This window comes from Phycodurus eques, chromosome 17 (assembly GCF_024500275.1).
Source record: "Phycodurus eques isolate BA_2022a chromosome 17, UOR_Pequ_1.1, whole genome shotgun sequence".
Taxonomy (NCBI): domain Eukaryota; kingdom Metazoa; phylum Chordata; class Actinopteri; order Syngnathiformes; family Syngnathidae; genus Phycodurus; species Phycodurus eques.
The window spans coordinates 21,826,174-21,846,031 of NC_084541.1; the positions used below are offsets into that span (position 1 = coordinate 21,826,174).

General features: G+C 46.1%; 2 protein-coding genes across 3 annotated transcripts; one reads left to right on the top strand and one right to left on the bottom strand.

The window, feature by feature from the left end:
* The first annotated feature begins 49 nt into the window (after positions 1-49).
* bicdl2l (bicaudal-D-related protein 2-like) lies at positions 50-7,009 on the top strand. 2 transcript variants are annotated; one of them, XM_061701861.1, is made up of 6 exons: positions 50-631; positions 1,631-1,750; positions 1,826-1,993; positions 3,251-3,339; positions 3,419-3,539; positions 4,935-7,009. In XM_061701861.1, the coding sequence occupies exons 1-6, from the start codon at positions 65-67 to the stop codon at positions 5,265-5,267; spliced, it is 1,398 nt and encodes a 465-aa protein (XP_061557845.1). In that variant the 5' UTR covers positions 50-64; the 3' UTR covers positions 5,268-7,009. The 2 variants fall into 2 exon arrangements, with proteins under 2 accessions (XP_061557845.1, XP_061557846.1); XM_061701862.1 differs by lacking the exon at positions 4,935-7,009 and adding an exon at positions 4,146-4,646.
* Positions 6,338-19,576, bottom strand: abhd11 (abhydrolase domain containing 11). The gene is made up of 6 exons (XM_061701863.1): positions 19,309-19,576; positions 18,176-18,314; positions 11,272-11,445; positions 9,701-9,871; positions 9,247-9,428; positions 6,338-7,391 (listed from the first exon to the last, which is right to left on the bottom strand). The coding sequence occupies exons 1-6, from the start codon at positions 19,431-19,433 to the stop codon at positions 7,256-7,258; spliced, it is 927 nt and encodes a 308-aa protein (XP_061557847.1). The 5' UTR covers positions 19,434-19,576; the 3' UTR covers positions 6,338-7,255.
* Positions 19,577-19,858: the final 282 nt, after the last annotated feature.

Here is a 19,858-nt window from a genome sequence, read left to right on the forward strand (position 1 = left end):
GTATATGCGCGGGCACGCGACGTCTTCTGAGAAGTGGGACAAATAGAAATCGGTGACGTCGTGAATGACTGGCACCGGCCGCCGCGTCACGGCAGGAAAAACCCGTTTGGGAACATTCTTCAAGAAGCTCTTCGACTTGTTCAGCTTGGTTTTGTTCTCGCTCTTTCCTTTCCGTCTGTGCCTGTCCAGCACGATGGACTACACTTCGCGGGATCCGGACGTCTCTGCGGACTTCTCGGACCTCAACTCCCGTTTGCGTCCCCGCCTGAGCTCTAGCGAGCAGTTGTACTGTTCCCTCAGCAGAGTCCAGTCCAGACCCGCTCGGCAGCGATTGACGTTGCGCCGCACCGCCTCACTATCGGAACCGGAGGACGACGGCCCGGACGCTTCGGACGGCCCCGGCGCCGACTCGCGCAACCTCGCCGGCATGAGCCTGATGGACGCGCGCGAGGGGACCGATTCCGATTCCGGTCCCGGTGCGCGATCGACTTCGCAGCAGGGGCGCTCTGAGTCGCCGACCTCGGAGGGGGGCGAGTCCCCCTTCCAGAGAAGCTACATGAGCCTGCCCGACCTCATCAACGGCGGCAGGCCGCTCGGCAGGCGCAGGACCCTCGGACACGTCAATGACACGGTACGCTACGGTACGGTACGGTACGGTACGGTCAAGTACACGCGTTCGTGATTAGATTGTCCTCGTTTGCTGAATCACTGTGATGTCAAATCGCGCGAAGAGGCGCGGCTAAAACAAAAGAAAACAAAAGAGCTTTGGCATTTCTCTCCAAACTTCATTCATTATTAGAATTCTCTGTCCTCATAACAAAAGGAAAAACGTGAAATGATCACAAGAAAAACAACACACACACACAATATTCTAAATGTTTTTAGAATGTTGTGGTTGTTTTGCAAAACTATCCCAACATTCTACAGATTTGTCTGGAATGAATGTATTACTCGGTTAAAAGTTGCTAAAGGACCAAGTTGACGCAGGGGCGGGCAACGAAGGCCGTTGTTGATTTGACGTAATCCAAAGTCCTGTCAAATCGGTCGGATTCACTTCTTTCCGAAAATTGGTCAGTGAAAATGTGCTGGAGTTTCTTATCCATTTATCTCATGAAGTAATCTGTTGATTTATTGTAAATATGAAAATGTTTAAAATACCTACGTGTTCATATATTTAACCCTTATCTACAAATGTGTTGATTCTAAATAACTTAAATCATCGAGATAATTTTTAAAAAAAGTATCGAATAAGCTATTTTAAGTATTTGAGATTCACTTTTTTTTTTTTACCTCATGTACAAATGAGCTGGCGCATCTTTCCTTTTAAACCAATCGAATGTGAGTGAGCCTTGAGTGGCAAAGTTTGCCCAGCCCCGTACATAAGTAGAAGTTTGAATTGGAACAAATCTTTCATTGCCATATACGATATAATATGCATACATTAGCCACGACCCGCGTGGGGACAAGCGGTACAGAGAATGGATGGAATTTCCCGATATTACGTCAGAAGCCCAAACTCCAACTAATATGAAAGTACGACTGTGAGTCATCGCCATGCGATCGTCCGCAACGCAAATACCAAAGTACGAGCGCCCGCCAGCGAAGACGTGACCGATTGTTATCGTTCCAGCTGAACGAGATCCGTCGGGAGGTGGAGTTGTCGCGCAGGCGCAGCATCAAGCTCAAGGCGCAAGTGGACAAACTGCAGGAGAGCCGACACGGACCCGGGTGGAGTCGAGACCGAGAGAGGGTAACCCCCCCCGCCCGCCCCCACGCACCCGCACCCGGCAAGATTTGACAGCATGTCCGGCGACGATGCGTTCAGGTGACGGAGGAGATCTTGTCCATCTTGAGGCTGATGCAGCTGATGCCCGAGCACCAGGGGGGGCGCCCCCCGGACCCGCCGCCCCCCGGAAAAAACTGCCTGGACGCCGCCCTCGCCCAGCTGCAGGACATCGCCCGCAAGATGGCCGTCAGCGGCATCGCCAAAAAGGTTCGGCGAGTTGCTTTTAGGACGTCCGCTCAGACTGGCGACCGTAGAAACCTTAATCGTAGACATTGTCTTTGTTTTTTTAAACACCACGCGGCCACCGAACGTGGCGATATTCCCTGGTAGTTCGGCTTTGTTTGCGTTTACGCACACCGTATTTGTCAAAATGAACAAACTACGCGGTATTTAACTTTTGTCCGGGGACACCAGCCATTAAGAAAATCCAATTTTAGCAAGCTGGTCTTCAAACAATCCTGTCCTCAACCTGTCCTGACCTCCTACTCTTTAGCTTAGCACACACAGGAGGCCAGCTAGCCCGTTTGGTCACGTGACCCTGCGCATTTAGCCCCTCAGTCCAACTAAGTCTCGTTCACTAATTGTCGATTTCAATTCTAACTCGCCGGCCCTCACTTGCTTCTGCCCAAGTCGTTTTCCCGTCGCCATTCAAGTTACTTTTACGGAGTTCCCGTCGACATTGCAGTCGCTGATTCAGGAGGTTCTACTTAAGTCACTTTGACTTTGTTACTTCTGCTTCGTTGATTTCACTGGGTCAGTTCTAACTTAGCTGCTCCTACCCACCTCACTTTGACCGGTTCATTTTATTTACCAGTGTTAGCTTGCTGTACTTGCCTCGACTTACATCAGTCACTTTCTGTTTGCCATTTACATTGGGTAGAAACTAGGCTGGCTATATCAAACTTAAAGGGAGTCGTTTCTACTTAGTCATTTGAACTTCTTCAAAAGGTTCTCATCACATTCTGTCCGCTTCTACTTCATGTTTTGTTTCCCTCTACCTTTACTTGTCACTGCATCTAGTTGCGTGGACTTAAGTATGAATCTTCTAGTTTGCTGTGACGACTTAGTAGCTTCTACTACATCAATGCTGTTCCTTGGATGGGATTTGTACATCATTTGCTCCCTGTCTGGGACTTTGTTACTTGGAAAAATGCGGAGGAAGGCAATCGGTCGTCATCGTAACAAGCGGCGAACATGAAAACACGAGCGTCGCCTTTTGCGTAACATGAAAGACCAAAAGTCGGGGTAAAAGAGGAAGACGCGAAGCACGTTATGCAGCACAGAAGAACGTCGAGCGATGCGGCTCAACCGGTTCCAGCTGAAGAGAGAGGCCACCAGCCGCATGTCGTCTTTTTTGAAAGTGCGTGCGTGCCATTTAAGCACCTTGAGGCGAACCTGGCGCGAGTAACGCGGAAGTATCGAAAGCAAGCGAGCCTCTAATGGAATGCGCGGCGGTGCGTTCAGGACGCCAAGTCGCCTCCGGGAGCCAGCGGTTCCGAGGACGGCGCCCTGCTGCAACAGGCGCTGAGGGATCGAGACGACGCCATCGAGAAGTTAGTGGCGCGATCGGCGGGCAGAAGGGCGAGCGGTCTGTCCTTTTCTTCCTCTCACAGCTCGCGTGTGCGGCGGCAGGAAGAAGGCGATGGAGACGGAGCTCCTGCGCAGCAAGTCGGAGATGATGCTGCTCAACAACCAGCTGCTGGAGGCGGCGCAGAAACGCTTGGAGCTCTCTCTGGAGCTCGAGGCCTGGAAGGTGAGACGGGGCGCCGCGCCGACTCGCCGCCGTTCGGGGAAACTTCGAGCTAACCGTTACGCGTCCACCCCGGCGTGTGCTGAAACCAGAAAGACGCCAAAACCCAAACCCAGAATCGTTTGGCTATTAAAGGCACGCCCGGCGATGCCTTATTAAAGCCTACAAAGCGTGACGCCGTCCTGCCCGTTGACGTCAAACTTAATAGCGTTCGCCTCAGCTCGGAATCCTCCGTAAACGTGGGCGCCACATTGTGGGAAAGTGGCTAAGACAACAACATTTGTCACACTAGTATGTAGATTTCCCCAAGAGAAAGCGGCGAAGAACGGAAGACACAAGCGCTCACATGGGGAAGCCCTCTCCAGTCACTCGTATTATCGCTTGTTAAATTGAAGTATAGCACTGGGAAAATCTGAAGCAGTCATCACAATCACGTCAATGTAAACATTTTTCAGAAAATAATATGTTGCACAACCTGGTTATTATAAGCACAATATGCTGAACTTTTTGTGAGTCGTCCATCTTGGAGCATACATTTAAAATCATCAGATTGAAAGCCATACTACAATATTTCTGTTTGTTCTATTTTTTTTAAATGTACAACACAAGGTGAAGCATGAGCACCCAAAAAGGGCCAGGTCACGGGAGGCAGCGTGTCATCTTGTTCGTCTGGACCGGGGAATAGAAAAATCAAGCGCCGACGTTTTGGAATTTCCCTTTTTAACGGAACGCTGGATGATCCGTTAGCTCATCTGGCTCACGGTAGTGAGGTCGTGGGTTCAAGGTTCAAATCCGGCCTCGCCTGTGTGGAGTTGGCATGCTCTCACCGTGCTTACGTGGCTTTTCTCTGGGTACTTGAGTTTCCTCTCACATCCCCAAAACATGCATGCGAGATTGATTGAAGACTACATTGTCCGTAGGCGTGAATGTTTGTGCGCTGTGATTGGCTGGCGACCAGTTCGGGGTGAGGCGCCCGCGTCCCGAGTGAGGATAAACTGTTTAGAAAATGGATGGATGGATAATGGAAGTATCCTTCTTCTTCAATAAACATGAGCACAATTTGGACATTGGCTTGTGCTCCATGAACGCGTGCGTCTGAAGCATTTTCCTCGTTCGCCCCTCAATGGCTCAAAATGATTCGTTTTTATTGCAAAGACTCGAGAAACGACATCGTTTTTGGTGTTTCCCCAATATCTTTGAGTTGGAATGAGAGGCTTTGTTTTTGCACTATTTCAGTTGCGGCTTTCTAAAGTTTAGTCAGTCGACCCGCTATCGGGTTAGATCTGACACATTCAACACAGCGGATGCACTTACACAAGGCGGGGTCTATTTAGATGAGATCTCTGCAGTCCGGATGGCGTCCTGACTGCGGCGTTGCCGTTTTTTGTCGTCGCTCAGGAGGACATGCAGCTTCTGCTCCAGCAGCAGCTGCTGCTGCAGCAGCAGGTGGAGCAGGGCCAGAAGAAAACGTCCCGCATGGGCATCTTGAGGAGGAACAAGGCGCCTGCACAGCGCCCCGCCAACTTCCCGGTGGCGCCCGGCCCCGCCTCACCCACCTCACCCACGCACAGTCCCACCCAGAACTTCTTCGGCCGTCCTCAGCTATCGCCCGCCCAGGCGGCGCCCACCTGGAGGGACAAGTGGAAGAGGGGCAACGGGGGGCGGCCCTCGCTGCAGGATGCGCCCCAGCGCGGGGACGACGGCGGGTTCCAGGTGGTCTCGCTCGACTGACGTCCGACCTTCACGCCCCGCACGCCAGCACACAAAGAGTTGACCACTAAGTTCACCAACCAATTTATATAATTTGATTTTATTACAGGGGGATAATAAGCAACACGAACAATTACCCGTTTACAACATGAGGATGACAAAGTTACCTTATCTCTCTCTCTCTCTCTCTCGATATATATATATATCTATATATATATATATATATATATATATATATATATCTATATATATATATATCTGTGTTTGCTTTGGTTATGACTTTATAAATAATGCCAGCCGCAACATTCACTCACCCCTCATCTTTACCACATTATTATACAATATATTATGCTCACATTGAGAATAGATGTGTACAGACACATAAATCCATTGGAACTGAGGGACACAAGCATGCATGAAACTCTCCCATATTGTGGCATAACTGGAAGCCTGTCCCTTTAAATATAGTTGAACTTGTTTCAAAGAGAAGCCGCTGCACGTCTGCCCCCTTGTGGTCGCTCTTTAAACTGACGTGCAAGCCAGCTGCCAATCAAATTATTGACAGGAGGCACAGAAGAGCTGATTACAACACGTACTCCACGTCTTCGTCATCGCCACGGAAACACATTTCTAAGTTGTATAAAGTTGCGGTTGCAAGTAATAATTTGCTGTGATCATCAGCTCATAAATACGTCACGACACGTCACAGGAATCAAGACCTTTGAGAGTTGGGGAAGAACACAATGACTCAGTGACACGCGCATCGCGCTCGTCACGGTGTCGAGTGACGACGACAACGATGTGCGTGTTTGGATCGGAACGTCAGAGGATTGTAAGCGGAAGACGCAGCAGCTGCTGTGGCTTCGGTCCTTCAAACATCTGAGTGACACCACAGCCCTTAACATATTTTAGTATTTCATATCGGACAATATGTACCTACCGGTAAAATGCTTGCGTATGCAGCAATATAATAGTTATAGATATTTCTATAAAAGTGGCAGTCTCATAGCACTATTCAGTGTTCTCCACCATTATCACATACCATCGTTCACACCCTTCGCTACATTGCAGATGTTTATGTTTTTGAAATATTTTCTCAGGATACTGTACAAAGTCCCAAATTAGCGCTGCACACCTTCAGTGTAGTACTTAACACATTGGGCCACAACATTCCAGGCAGCACTGAGCTCTACGCAGCCCAATTAACAGCAGGAAAAGGAATAGCTGAGCGTAATGCAGTAGCGCGTTTCGTGTTGGAATATTGGTTCTTCCCACGTCGCAGGGGGAATATATGCCTGCGAGTATTGTTGTATACTCTGCTTGTATGTGGGTTAAAGTTGGAGGATTAGCATGATATCTATGCTCATTTTCGAATATCTTTGCAAACATCTGCTTTTACAATGATCAACATTTTTACTGACAGAAACAACTGCATCACAATCCATGTTTATGCGTTAGCTGCCCGTCAATTTGGAACAATGTCCTCTTTTTGAATAAAGTGATGGAAAGTAATAATTTTTTTAAAATCGGATTAATCAAAACAATAATCAACAGCAGCAGCCCTAGTTTGAACGAATTTGTGTTTAAATATACAATGTTTAGCTGTTTTTTTGTTTTATGCATCAGTTTTCCGGTAAACTTAAGAGCACCGAACGGCTCAAAGGAAGCACACTTGCCCTCCTATTCGGAGACCGGTGCACGCCAGAGAGTTTTTGTGTTTTCGTTTCCTCAAAGGGATGTTATACAATACGAGTCTCCCATTTCTTGTCGGCGAAAAAGGGACAACAGGTGCGAAGGAATACCTTTGCGGGTGCATCTGGCCCAGATCCCTCACAATAAACGGGGCTTCAATGTATGTGCGAGTGTAACAGTAATACAAGCGTGTTAGCATCCAGTACCGTACCGTATTGGGGACGATTTCCGTGATACAAGCAGCAAGACGTTGACTTCTGTCGTCGGTCGTTCTCGCAGAGTCCTCATCTCATGGCGGGCGGGCGGAGGAAGTGAGGTTAGGACTGTAGGAAGGAGATGATGGAGCTGATGAAGTCTAGCGGTTTGTCAGCGTGGATCCAGTGGCTGGCGTCAGGAATGTACTGGATGTCGGCGCATGGGAACAGCCTCTCGATTTCCGGGTAATCTTCAGAGCTGCGTGGGGAAACGCTACATCTTAGGGCTGAACAACATTTGGTTTGAGCATCGTCATTACGATGTCCATGTGTGCAATAGTCACATTGCAGGGTTTGCTGCAATGTTGGTGTACTGTCATATGCAGTGAATCAACTGTAATATTTAAAGTAACCAGCAGAGGGACCGGTTTGGACTTGCTAAAACATTAGCATCTGGCATGTTACAGTAAATTATAACGCTTCAAACAACGCACAGAGCAGTGTTGCAATATAAGTGTTGCATACTTATCTACTTGTTTGATCACTATGAAAGAGAACGGGAAACAATGTACACCTGCTGCATTTCCTATTTTGCTCTTCAGAATCAAACTACTGTAGGCAGGCATGCCGCAGCTGCGTGAGTGCGCGATTTTGCAATATAAGGATAGCAAAGCAAGTTTACTTATATAGTGCATTTAATACACAAGGTAACTCAATGTGCTTTACATGATTAAAAGCATTTAAAATAAAAATAAAAATGCTTATAAACATGTAAAACAAAGAAAAAAAATAAAAGTAAAATTAAAACAGCGTACAATGCAATAAATATCATTTAAAAGTGGAAATGCTCTAAAAAGCATGAGAAGAAAAGAAGTTTTTAACCCGGACTTAAAAACATTCCCACCTGGGGCAGACATCACTTCTGTTGGCAACTTATTCCATTTGTGTGCACCATTTTATCATTTTGCTGATATTTAACCTGATGGATTGAGAGATACATTATTTTGTTAATACAGTTAGCCAGAGTTACGAGGAATGCAAAGTCCTTTCACCATCGCTCCTGTCATACTGTGTTGCGCGTTTTTGTTTACACATTAAGGAAAAAAGTTCTGTTTTTGTTTTAAATCCTCCTTTAAAAAAACACCAAGGGATGTCCCTGAAAAAGACTTTGCTTGGATGGCAGCATATGTTGCTCCAAAACCTGTATGTACCTTCCAGCATGAATGGTGCCTTCACAGAAGTGCAAGTTACCCATACCATGGGCATTAACACACCACCATACCATCACAGATGTTGGCTTCTTTTCAGCTTTGCGCTGATAACAATCCAGATGGTCCTTTTCCTCTTTGGCCTGGAGGACACCACGTCCATGATTTCCAAAAACAATATGAAATGTGGACTGGTCAGACTGCAGCACACTTTTCCACTTTGCATCAGTCCATCTGAGATGAGCTCGGGGCCAGAGAAGCCGGCCGGGGGCGTTATTTCAATATCGCGTTTTGAATGCAGCCCCGGCAGAGGGATAAAGAACACGTGCATTCAATGTTGGTTTTTGGCCTTGCCGCTTACGTGCAGAGATCTCTCCAGGTTCTCTGAATCTTTTGATGTTATGGAATGTAGATGATAAAATCCCTACATTCCTTGCAATTGTACCGTGAGAAACGTTCTTAAAACTGTTGGACCATTTGCTCACGTAGTTTTTGACAAAGTGGTGAATCTCGCCCCATCCTGAACAACTGAACCATTCGGGGATTCTCCTGTTATACCCAATCATGACACTCAGCTGTTTTCAATTAATTTGGTCACCTGTTGAATTCCAAACAGGTGTTTTTTCCACATTCCTCAACTTTCCCCATTCTTTTGGTGCCATTTTCCAAGCTTTTTTGGAACATGTTGCAGGCATCAAATTCGAAATGATTTGCAAAAAAGGTTTATCAGTTTGAATATTCAATATCTTCTCTTTGCAGTGTATTCAGTTGAATATAGGTCGGAAAGGATTTGCAAATCATTGTATTCATTTTCAAATTACGTTTTACACAATGTCCCAACTTAATCGGATCAGGGGCTTGCAGATAGAGCATAGCGATAGATAGAGCGACAGACAGACGTCATACCTGATGTACGCAGAACTGGCTCCGCCCAGGAAGAGCGTGGGGCCCTGATATGCAGAGTCAAAGCTCGGGAAGCTCATGATGTCATCAAGATGAGCCGCGATGGCGTCCAGGTTAACCCTCCAGGCGTAACGACCGTTGTGCTCCACCAGGTTTGTGAGTAGGAACTGACGCACAGAGTGCTCCTAAAACACGAAAACATTCAAAAGCAGTCTTGGCAATAGCCAGTCACGAGGTAGACGGGCGTCTCTAGATAGTGGGCCTACATAGTTCTACAAAATGTCCACTAAAAATCCCTTTGTACTAATTAGGGAGTAGGGAAAAAGTGAACGAATGCCAACGCAGTCGCTGATTGCCTCTTTCCCAATCCTTAGATACACGTTTTGATATCGTGGACGATCTAGTTGAGTGATTTTCAACACCGCCTTGGACTTGACGTCACTGGCGGCGCTCTGACCTTCACTTGGCGTCGCAGCTGGTCTTCGGCCATACGTCTGGCGGTGGAACGCGGCAGGTCGCCGGGGATCTCCACGTCCTGCATGGCACGGATGTAAGCGTGGAAGTTGGTTCTGGTGCTGCTCTGAGCCGGACTGATGTCGACCACCACCAGCCGCTCCACCAGCGCCGGCTGACCAAGTGGAGACAAAGCACCTTTCAGCATTTAGTCCACACCCTTCGTATCCAGCTGAAGGTCCGTGTAGTAGTACACTCTTTTGTCCTCACTATCAAATTCAGCACACTTGTAAAACCACAAGGGTACAGTAGAATGACAACATGTTACTAAGAACATTTTTCAACTACCAATGCCACTTTTGGCCTATTAGAACGCAATTGAACTTTACTAGTAAACTGGATGATTTTGGAGGAATGACGTGCAAATGCTGAAAAGCTGAAGCCGAACTGAAATGCTGTGGAATTTAATGTGTAATGACATAGAATGATATTGGAATTTGGGGGACGTGGGAACATTCGGACTATGCAACATTTTGTAGCTGGAATGGTTTGAACTGGTCTAGGAACACTGAAGGAGTTGGGATTAATGTAGAATACGTCTTACTGTGGGAAATTTCATGTTGAAAAATGTGGAAATTCACAGTGAAAAACGTAGAATTAAGGCAATTTTTTGAATGTTGAAACATTTTGTGGTTGGAATGGTTTGAATCATTAAAAAAATTCGGAAGGAAAAGGGGAATACTATAGTATATGTCTCAATATGGCAATTTTAAAGGGGACGTATTTTGCCAAAGCAACTTTTCCTAGTATTTGGGATGTAATATTGTCTCTATGGTGCCTCAGTAAACGTGAAATATCAATTCAAATGGTCCATGCATGCATGCCTAAGCTCCAGAGGTCTTTCTGCCGAGAGGCCGGAAATCAGCTCATTGGAATTTCTCGAGGTTATCTAAGTCACTAGCGAAGCGCTCCGCCTACCTCGCCGCTCCCGACACCACAAACACGTGTGCGCTCACGAGACGGAGGCAACTAATAAGAGGAAAGGGGGCGGTCTTAGCCAAATAAGGAAAAAGGGAATACAAAACTGGGTCAAACAGAAGTAGCTGTCAGAGTGGCCTTTTCTGGACACACGTATGACAAAACCAAGGTATTTGTTAAAATGAAATGGACACTTTTGTACTAAGTCCATGTTAGAGAGTCACTATATGGAGGGGAAATACCGGAGCTTTAAGGTAGAAAATTGGGAACTTTGACATGAAAAATTTGGAATTTGGGGAATGTGGGAATGTTAAAATAGTTTGAAGGTGATTTGAATAAGCTTCACGTTATGAATTTTGAATGGGAAAGATGTGGCACTTTTTTGTTTAATGTCTAATTGGGAATGAAAGGAGATTTTTTTGGGTGGAAGATGGAACCGTGGGAAAACGATGAAATTCAGGACGGAGAAAAATACTACCCTGGATGGTGTGAATTTTTGGAAAGTGTTTTAGTTGGAATGGTTTGAATCAGTTGAGATATTGCGGCATTAACACAAGACCTGTGCTGCACTAGTAGTACACGTATGCGCGTTGCGACCTGCGTGAGGGCGGCGGTCATGGCCGTCTTGCCGCCCATGCTGTGTCCGATCAGGACGCACTTGTCGATGCGCAGCTGAGCGAGAAGGTGCGACAGGTCACTGCTCATGGCCTCGTACGTCAGCTGGGGGTTGTGGGGGCTGTTGCCGTGGTTACGAGCATCAATGGTCAGCACCTGACTGGACAAAAGGATGGTGAGGACACTTGGCGCAAGTACCAAAACACAACCCTGGATAAAGAAAATGTTATCTTAAATCGATAAATATATGCTTTTATTATCCAGCAGGAAATGAATGCAGCCCTATGGGTGGCACAAGCCAGTGCAAACTGTAGGCCGGTCCCAAGCCCGGATAAATGCAGAGGGTTGCGTCAGGAAGGGCATCCGGCTTAAAGGTTTGCCAAACAAATATGAGCGTTCATCCAAAGAATTCCATACCGGATCGGTCGCGGCACGGGTTAACAACGTCCTGCAGGGCGCCGGTGGGAATTCAGCTACTGTGGGTCGAAGTCGAAGAAGAGGTGGAAAGCGGGTTCTTTGGCAGAAAGAGAAGAGGAAAGCACAGAGCCTAGAACTGAATGTGAGGACTTCGAATGTTGGGACTATGACAGGAAAATCTCGGGAGTTGGTTGACATGATGATGAGGAGAAAGGTTGATATATTGTGTGTCCAGGAGACCAGATGGAAAGGCAGTAAGGCTAGAAGTTCAGGGGAAGGGTTTAAATTATTTTACCATGGTGTAGATGGGAAAAGAAATGGAGTCGGGGTTATTTTAAAAGAAGAGTTGGCTCGGAATGTCTTGGAGGTGAAAAGAGTATCAGATCGAGTGAGGAGGCTGAAACTTGAACTTGAGGGTGTTATGTATAAAGTGATTAGCGGTTATGCCCCACGGGTAGGGTGTGACCGAGAGGTGAAAGAGAAATTCTGGAAGGAGCTAGACGAAGTAGTTCTGAGCATCCCAGACAGAGAGAGAGTCGTGACTGGTGCAGATTGTAATGGACATGTTGGTGAAGGAAATAGGGGTGATGAAGAAGTGATGGGTAAGTAAGGCATCCAGGAAAGGAACTTGGAGGGACAGATGGTGGTAGACTTTGCAAAAAGGACGCAAAAGGCTGTAGTGAATAGGAGCTACCAGAAGACTGGACTACTACAGCCACGGTGATCAGAGAGGCAGGCAGGAGAGTACTTGGTGTATCTTCTGGCAGGAAAGGAGAGAAGGAGACTTGGTGGTGGAACCTCACAGTACAGGAAATCCCCAAGGTTGACCACAACCTTGGGGATTCTAACTTTCTAATGCACTAATACACTAATGCCCCAATACCACCAATGCCCCAAGGTTGTGTCCTCTCTCCGCTGCTCTTCTCTCTCTACACGAATGACTGCACCTCAGCGAACCCGACTGTCAAACTCCTGAAGTTTGCAGATGACACCACTGTCATCGGCCTCATTAAGGACGGTGACGAGTCTGCATATCGACAGAAAGTGGAGCGGCCGGAGCTGTGGTGCGGCCGACACAACCTGGAGCTGAACAAGCTCAAGACTGTAGAGATGATCGTGGACTTCAGGAGGCATCCTTCGCCACGGCTGCCCCTCACGTTGTCCAACTGCCTTGTGTCAACCGTCGAGACCTTCAAGTTCCTGGGAATTACAATCTCTCAGGACCTGAAGTGGGCGACCAACATCAACTCCGTCCTCAAAAAGGCCCACCAGAGGATGTACTTCCTGCGGCTTCTGAGAAAGCACGGCCTGCCACCGGAGCTGCTGAGACAGTTCTACACAGCGGTCATCGAATCAGTCCTGTGTTCTTCCATCAGAGTCTGGTTCGGTGCTGCTACAAAAAAGGACAAACTCCGACTGCAACGGACAATCAAAACTGCTGAAAGGATTGTCGGTACCCACCTACCCACCATTGAGGACTTGCACGCTGCCAGAACTAAGACAAGGGCGTGCAAAATCCTCTCGGACCCTCCGCACCCCGGTCACCGGCTCTTCCAGCTCCTTCCCTCAGGTAGGCGCTACCGATCAATGCAAACTAGAACTAGTAGACATTCTAACAGCTTCTTCCCTCTTGCGATCAACTTCTTAAACACCTAACCTATAATTCCATTACAACAAGCTGGCAATTTTTTGACTTGAGTTCATTGTCACATTTCTGTGGGGCCAATTATGTATGACTCGTGCACTCACTGTAATTGTCTCGCCATGCTGCACTATTTGCATATACTGGCCACTCATGCCAGAGTAGCATCTGCTCCATTTGCACACCGATTGAGGAGTATCTGTAACATTTGCACAACCAACAATGTCCCAGATGAGAAGATCTAGGTTCAACTCTTGCTACTCCTATTGCCTCAATCATTAATCTTTCAATTTCATCTGGTCACTTTCCAAAGGCCTGGAAATCTGCTATTGTTACCCCTGTCTTTAAATCCGGTGACTCAAATTGTCTGAATAACTACCGACCTATAAGCATTCTTCCGGCCATTTCCAAAGTTGCAGAAAAATGGGTGTCAGAGCAGATTGTCCATTATTTAAACATCAGCTCCCCCTCTCTCCACGCCATGCAGTTTGGTTTCAGATCCAAGCATTCCACTGAAATGGCTACATGCCTCTTCATTGAGAAAATAAAATCTTCTCTCGACAAGGGTGGAGTTGTAGGGGCGGTGTTCTTGGACCTCAGGAAAGCTTTCGATACAGTAAATCACTCTGTTCTTCTTACCAAGCTCTCAAAATTTAACTTCTCTCACAAAGCTGTGAGCTGGATTGAATCATATCTGCATGACCGAACACAATCTGTATCAGTTAACAACTACAGATCAGAGTCTCTTAGGCTAACCTCTGGAGTCCCTCAGGGATCAATATTAGGCCCCCTTTTATTTAGTCTTTATATCAACGATTTGCCCACTGTTTGTTCTGAAGCAGAGTGCGTAATGTATGCAGACGACACGGTTTTCTTTGTTCATGGTCGCTCCAAAGATACTGTTGCTGATAAACTCACTAATACAATGTCCTGTGTCACAACTTGGTTGCAGGAGTGCTGTCTACAGCTAAACGTTTCTAAAACTGTAGGCATGTATTTCACTAAAACAAATAGAGTATCACCTGACCCCGACATACTTGTTAATGGAGAAAAAATGCAAATTGTCAGCCAATACAAATATCTTGGGTTAATAATAGATTCACAGCTTTCCTTTAAAGCCCATATTGACAAATTGTGTAAAAATATAAAATTAAACCTCACAAATTTTCTTGCAATTCAAAATGAAATGTCAACTGAAGCCGCAAAACTTTACTTATATTCAATGATTCTTAGTCACTTTAACTATTGCATAACCAGTTGGTCCCAGGCTGGTCAGAATGCAACAAAACCATTGGAAGTTTTGTACAAACAAGCAATTAAAGTGATGGATATAAAACCAAGGCACTATCATCACTGTGCAATTTTAAAAAAATACAGTCTTTTAAACTGGGACAGTCTTCACATATTTGCAGATTTAAATTTGATTTATAAAGTACTGCATGATTTGGCTCCAGCTCCTCTGGCTGAGTTCATCAGCCAAAGAAACAGCTCTGAGCGTGTCACTCGAGGCTCTGTCAGAGGTGACTGTCTCATTCCTCTGCGCAGGAGCACTTTCAGTAAGTCAGCCTGGTCAGTGAGGAGCGCTGGTGAGTGGAACTCAGTACCTGAGGAGGTTAAACTGCTTACAACATACAAGGCCTTCACAAAAAAACTGAAAATGTGGTTAGTTAACACCTATAGCTGCCAACACTAAAAGACAAGTATGTTATGATGTTTTTTTTTGTTATGATCAAATGATTTGTGGTTTTATTCTCTCTTAATAGTAAGTCTTTATGTATCCTGTTTTATATTATATTGTCTTGTAGATGTATTTTACTGCTTTTTTACATCATGGCCAGGGGACTACAGATGAAAACTAGCCTTCTGGCTAATTCTGGCTTTTTTAACTAGGTGTATTTCATGTGTTTTATGAAATTGCATTGTCCCCTTTCAAATAAGCTGATTAATAATAAAATGATCGCACTACTCGTCACTTTAAACCGCATCCACTCCTTGAAGTCTCAGCGCCCTTTGCACAATGGTCATTGCACCGGACTATTGCAATATTAGTCGTTCGAAATTCCTTGTGTGTTTTGGACATACTTGGCAAATAAAGATGATTCTGATCATACAAGGAAAAAGGTTAGCTAAGAAGAAGTGGGACACGGAGAGGACCGAGGAGAGGCGAAAGGAATACATTGAGATGCGACACAGGGCAAAGGCCAAACGAGGCATATGATGACATGTATGCCAGGTTGAACACTAAAGGAGGAGAAAAGGATCTATACAGGCTGGCCAGACAGAGGGATAGAGATGGGAAGGATGTGCAGCAGGTTAGGGTGATGAAGGATAGAGATGGAAATGTGTTGACTGGTTCCAGTAGTACATGACTAGTGTGCATTACTGTATGTTTAAAGATTTAAAAGGTGTTCAAGAGTGTAGGAGGTGTTCATAAGAGTATGGTAGAGGTTAATAGGAGTGTGGTCGAAGATTAATCTGGGGAAAATAAATAAATGATTAAGGATAGAGATGGAAATATGTTGACTGGTGCCAGTAGTGTGCTAGATAGATGGAAAGAATACTTCGAGGAGTTGATGAATGAGGAAAATGAGAGGGAAGGGAGAGTAGACGAGGCAAGTGTGGTGGACCAGGAACTGGCCATGATTAGAATGGGGGAAGTGGGAAAGGCACTAAAGAGGATCAAAAATGGAAAGGCAGTTGGTCCTGATGACATTCCTGTGGAGGTGTGGAAGCATCTTGGAGGCATCTAGGCTGTGGAGTTTTTCTCCAGCTTGTTCAATAGAATTCTAGCGTGTGAGAAGATGCCTGAGGAATGGAGGAAAAGTTTGCTGGTGCCCATTTTTAAGAATAAGAGCAATGTGCAGAGCTGTGGGAACTACAGAGGAATCAAGTTGATGAGCCACACTATGAAGTTAGGGGAAAGAGTAGTGGAGGCGAGACTCAGGACAGAAGTGAGTATTTGCGAGCAACAGTCTTGTTTCATGCCTAGAAAGAGTACCACAGATGCATTATTTGCCTTGAGGATGTTGATGGAAAAGTACAGAGAAGGTCAGAAGGAGCTACATTGTGTCTTTCTGGATCTAGAGAAAGCCTATGACAGAGTACCCAGAGAGGAACTGTGGTACTGCATGCGGAAGTCTGGAGTGGCAGAGAAGTATGTTAGAATAATACAGGACATGTACGAGGGCAGCAGAACAGTGGTGAGGTGTGCTGTATGTGTGACAGACGAATTTAAGGTGGAGGTGGGACTGCATCAGGGATCAGCCCTGAGCCCCTTCCTATTTGTAGTGGTGATGGATAGGCTGACAGATGAGGTTAGACTGGAATCCCCGTGGACCATGATGTTTGCAGATGACATTGTGACCTGCAGTGAAAGCATGGAGCAGGTGGAGGAACAGTTAGAAAGATGGAGGCATGCACTGGAAAGCAGAGGAATGAAGATTAGCCGAAGTAAAACAGAATATACGTGCATGAATGAGAGGGGTGGTGGTACAGGAGATAGGCTGACATGGAAAAGGATGACGCGCTGTGGCGACCCCTAAAGGGACAAGCCCAAAGGAAAAGAAGATAATCCAGCAGGAAATTCAAATAGTCAGCTGTTTGATTCCACAGAAACAACATGAGAAAAAAGGCACAGGTAATGGGATAAAAAATAAATAAAAAATAAATAAATAAAAGTTATGTACAGAATACATTTTATTTGATGCATTTTGGCTTTTAGATGTGTTTGACGTTTTTTCAAAAGATGATCCTCCATCATTTATGCATATGCACGGTCTGAGGAGCTTCTCAATTTGTTCGCAGAGTACAAACAATAACAAGTACGAACATATTGATAAATCAGAGATTTGTCCGCCAAACGTTTGTATGCACGATTTAAGCACAAATCTGTGCATACGTGCAGTTCGTGAATGAGGCCCACTGTGTTTTCAAAGCATCCTACATCTACATCTCTACACGAACGATTTAATCTCAACGCAACCGGCTGTCAAACTCCTTAAATTCGCAGACGACACCACAGTCATCGGCCTCATCAAAGACAGTGACGAGTCCGCGTTTCGACAGGAAGCGGAGCGTTGCGGCTGACAACCTGGAGCTGAACACGCTCGAGACTGTAGAGATGATCATGGAATTCAGGAAACATCCTTCACCCCAACTCCCCCTCCTCACGCTGTCCAACTGCCCTGCGTCAACCGTCGAGACCTTCAAGTTCCTGGGAATTACAGTCTCTCAGGACTTGAAGTGGGAGACCAACATCAACTCCGTCCTCAAAAAGGCCCAGCAGAGGACGTACTTCCTGCGGCCTCTGAGGAAGCACGACCTGCCACGGGAGCTGTTAAGGCGGTTCTACACAGCGGTCATCGATGTTCATCCATCACAGTGCGGTGTGGTGCTGCCACAAAAAAGGACAAACTCCGACTGAAACCGACAATTAGGACTGGCGGAAAAATCGTCGGTACCCACCTAACCACCCTCAAGGACTTGCACGCTGCCAGAACTAAGACAAAAGCATGCAAAATCCTCTTGGAGCCTCCACATCGTGGTCACCACCTCTTCCAGGTCCTTCCCTCAGGTAGGCGGTATCCAACAATGCAAACTAAAGCTAGCAGACATTCCAACAGCTTCTTTCCTCTTGCCATTAAATTTCTAGAGGCTATGTGACTCTCCGTAGTGTTTTCATGTCTCAAAGTATTTACTGTCAAAATGGCTGTCTATTGTCATACTAGAGCGGCTCCAACTACTGGAGACAAAATCCTTGTGTGTTTTTGACATACTTGGCAATGAAGAGGATTCCGTCTACGTGTCCACGCACGTCTCCACATTTACCTTTCGACCGGTCCGCTGCACCAGCGACTTGGCGATGGAGTGAAAGTTTGATTTGCTTCCAAACAATCCGTGCAGGAACACCAGCGGCGTGCTGCTTTCCCCCTTCCCGTCAAACACGTCGTACGTCAGGTTGACCAAGCTGGAAGAACACAACACAGCAGTGCAGACGTGAACGGATCTGTTGTATTATTCATATCTGTACGTGCCATCACTGCTCACGTGACCATGCTAATGGAGTCAACTATGACGCTTCTCTGAGGTAAACGCTCCAATCCTGTGATTCTCAACCGAGAGAGATCATCAGGCTTGCTGCTGGCAAATGGTCACTGGTCGGAAAATTGTTTGTTATTTAATCAAAATAATGTCTAGACTGTAGTTCATCTCAATATGCCAGCGATGAAGAGTAACAGGCAGAACAATTAAATGCTTTTCCACAAAATGTTAGAAAATCTAATGACCCATTGCATCCACCTGTTGCCATTCATTCAAATCAATAATAGAAAAGTGTTCAATTAAACGGGCCCACAAATTTAGCAAGTAAGGTGAGATCATCATTAGTTCAGTATGTATACAGTACCTTGTAGGACTTTAGGTTGGCCATAGGTATGTATTTCTCTGGTATTCTAAATTATGTGCCCAGGCTAACTAAAGGTTGGAAAACACTTCTTTAATTAATAACACGGTAATTACATCCAGTAGGTATTCCTGAAAATTAATGTTGACATCTAGACTATGTCAATGTCAACAACGTGAGTTAAGTAGGCTAAAGAAATAGCCAAAACTCACACACTACATCAAATGGGTACGATTTTCAACATTATTTAAGGTGCAACGTGATGTTTAAAAGAGTACTCCATAACATATAGCAAATAAATGGATGACGTCGACGTCTTCGCAACATAATACTAGCCTGGCTAGCTAACTAGCATGCTAACAAGACAACTGTCTGTCATTGAGTCAAGGGTTAAATATTTTGGGGGGATGTGTCCAAAAAATCCACAGCGATTTGCGACATCTTGTTTGACCAAGCGCAACCATGACTCGTTGTCGCCACACAACTCACGAGGATGTTTGCTTAGTACGGCTAGGTGGCGAGCTATGCGGCTATCTAGCTCGGCGGTAGCACCCGGTACCTGGTGCCGGACGAGCTGGCCGCGCTCGCGTCCCTTCGTCCGGCCGGCGCGCGACACGACGTCCGGCGTCCGCCCGGAGGAAGAACAAGGAGCGTCCTGTGAACCAGGCGACACAGAGCGGTCATGGCGGCGGCGCAACCCGAAGAAGACGACTTCCACACGGCGTCAACTCGGCAACATGCGGGCTCCCGCCGGTCGATGGCACCGCAAGGTACAAGACACGCGGCTAAACGCTAAACGCTAATTGGCAATCACGCGAGAGGTGGAGAGAATGACGCGAGAAAGACAGTCAGTCAGCAGCCAACACACAAGAAGGGGCGTGGACAAACGGAAGCGTGTCCGTGCGTGATGACGTCACACATATTGTTGGAATGTGCGTCAAGTACGTACAGTAGAGAACTGTCATATATACAGTATATATATGCACAACATGCAGAATATCAATATTTTATATTTTACAGTTACTACAATACAAAAATCACAAATCGAACAAATACAAATGTAATCATCAAAATAGAATTTAAAAAATCAACACATAAAGTGTACGTTT

Coding starts and splice junctions, on each gene's coding strand:
- bicdl2l (XM_061701861.1), top strand. CDS start 65: ATGACTGGCACCGGCCGCCGCGTCACGGCAGGAAAAACCCGTTTGGGA. Junction 1,994..3,250: donor TCAGCGGCATCGCCAAAAAG/GTTCGGCGAGTT, acceptor CGGTGCGTTCAG/GACGCCAAGTCGCCTCCGGG. Junction 3,340..3,418: donor CGAGACGACGCCATCGAGAA/GTTAGTGGCGCG, acceptor GTGCGGCGGCAG/GAAGAAGGCGATGGAGACGG.
- abhd11 (XM_061701863.1), bottom strand. CDS start 19,433: ATGACCGCTCTGTGTCGCCTGGTTCACAGGACGCTCCTTGTTCTTCCT. Junction 18,315..19,308: donor GCCAGCTCGTCCGGCACCAG/GTACCGGGTGCT, acceptor GTGTTCTTCCAG/CTTGGTCAACCTGACGTACG. Junction 11,446..18,175: donor TGCAGCGGACCGGTCGAAAG/GTAAATGTGGAG, acceptor TTGTCCAGTCAG/GTGCTGACCATTGATGCTCG.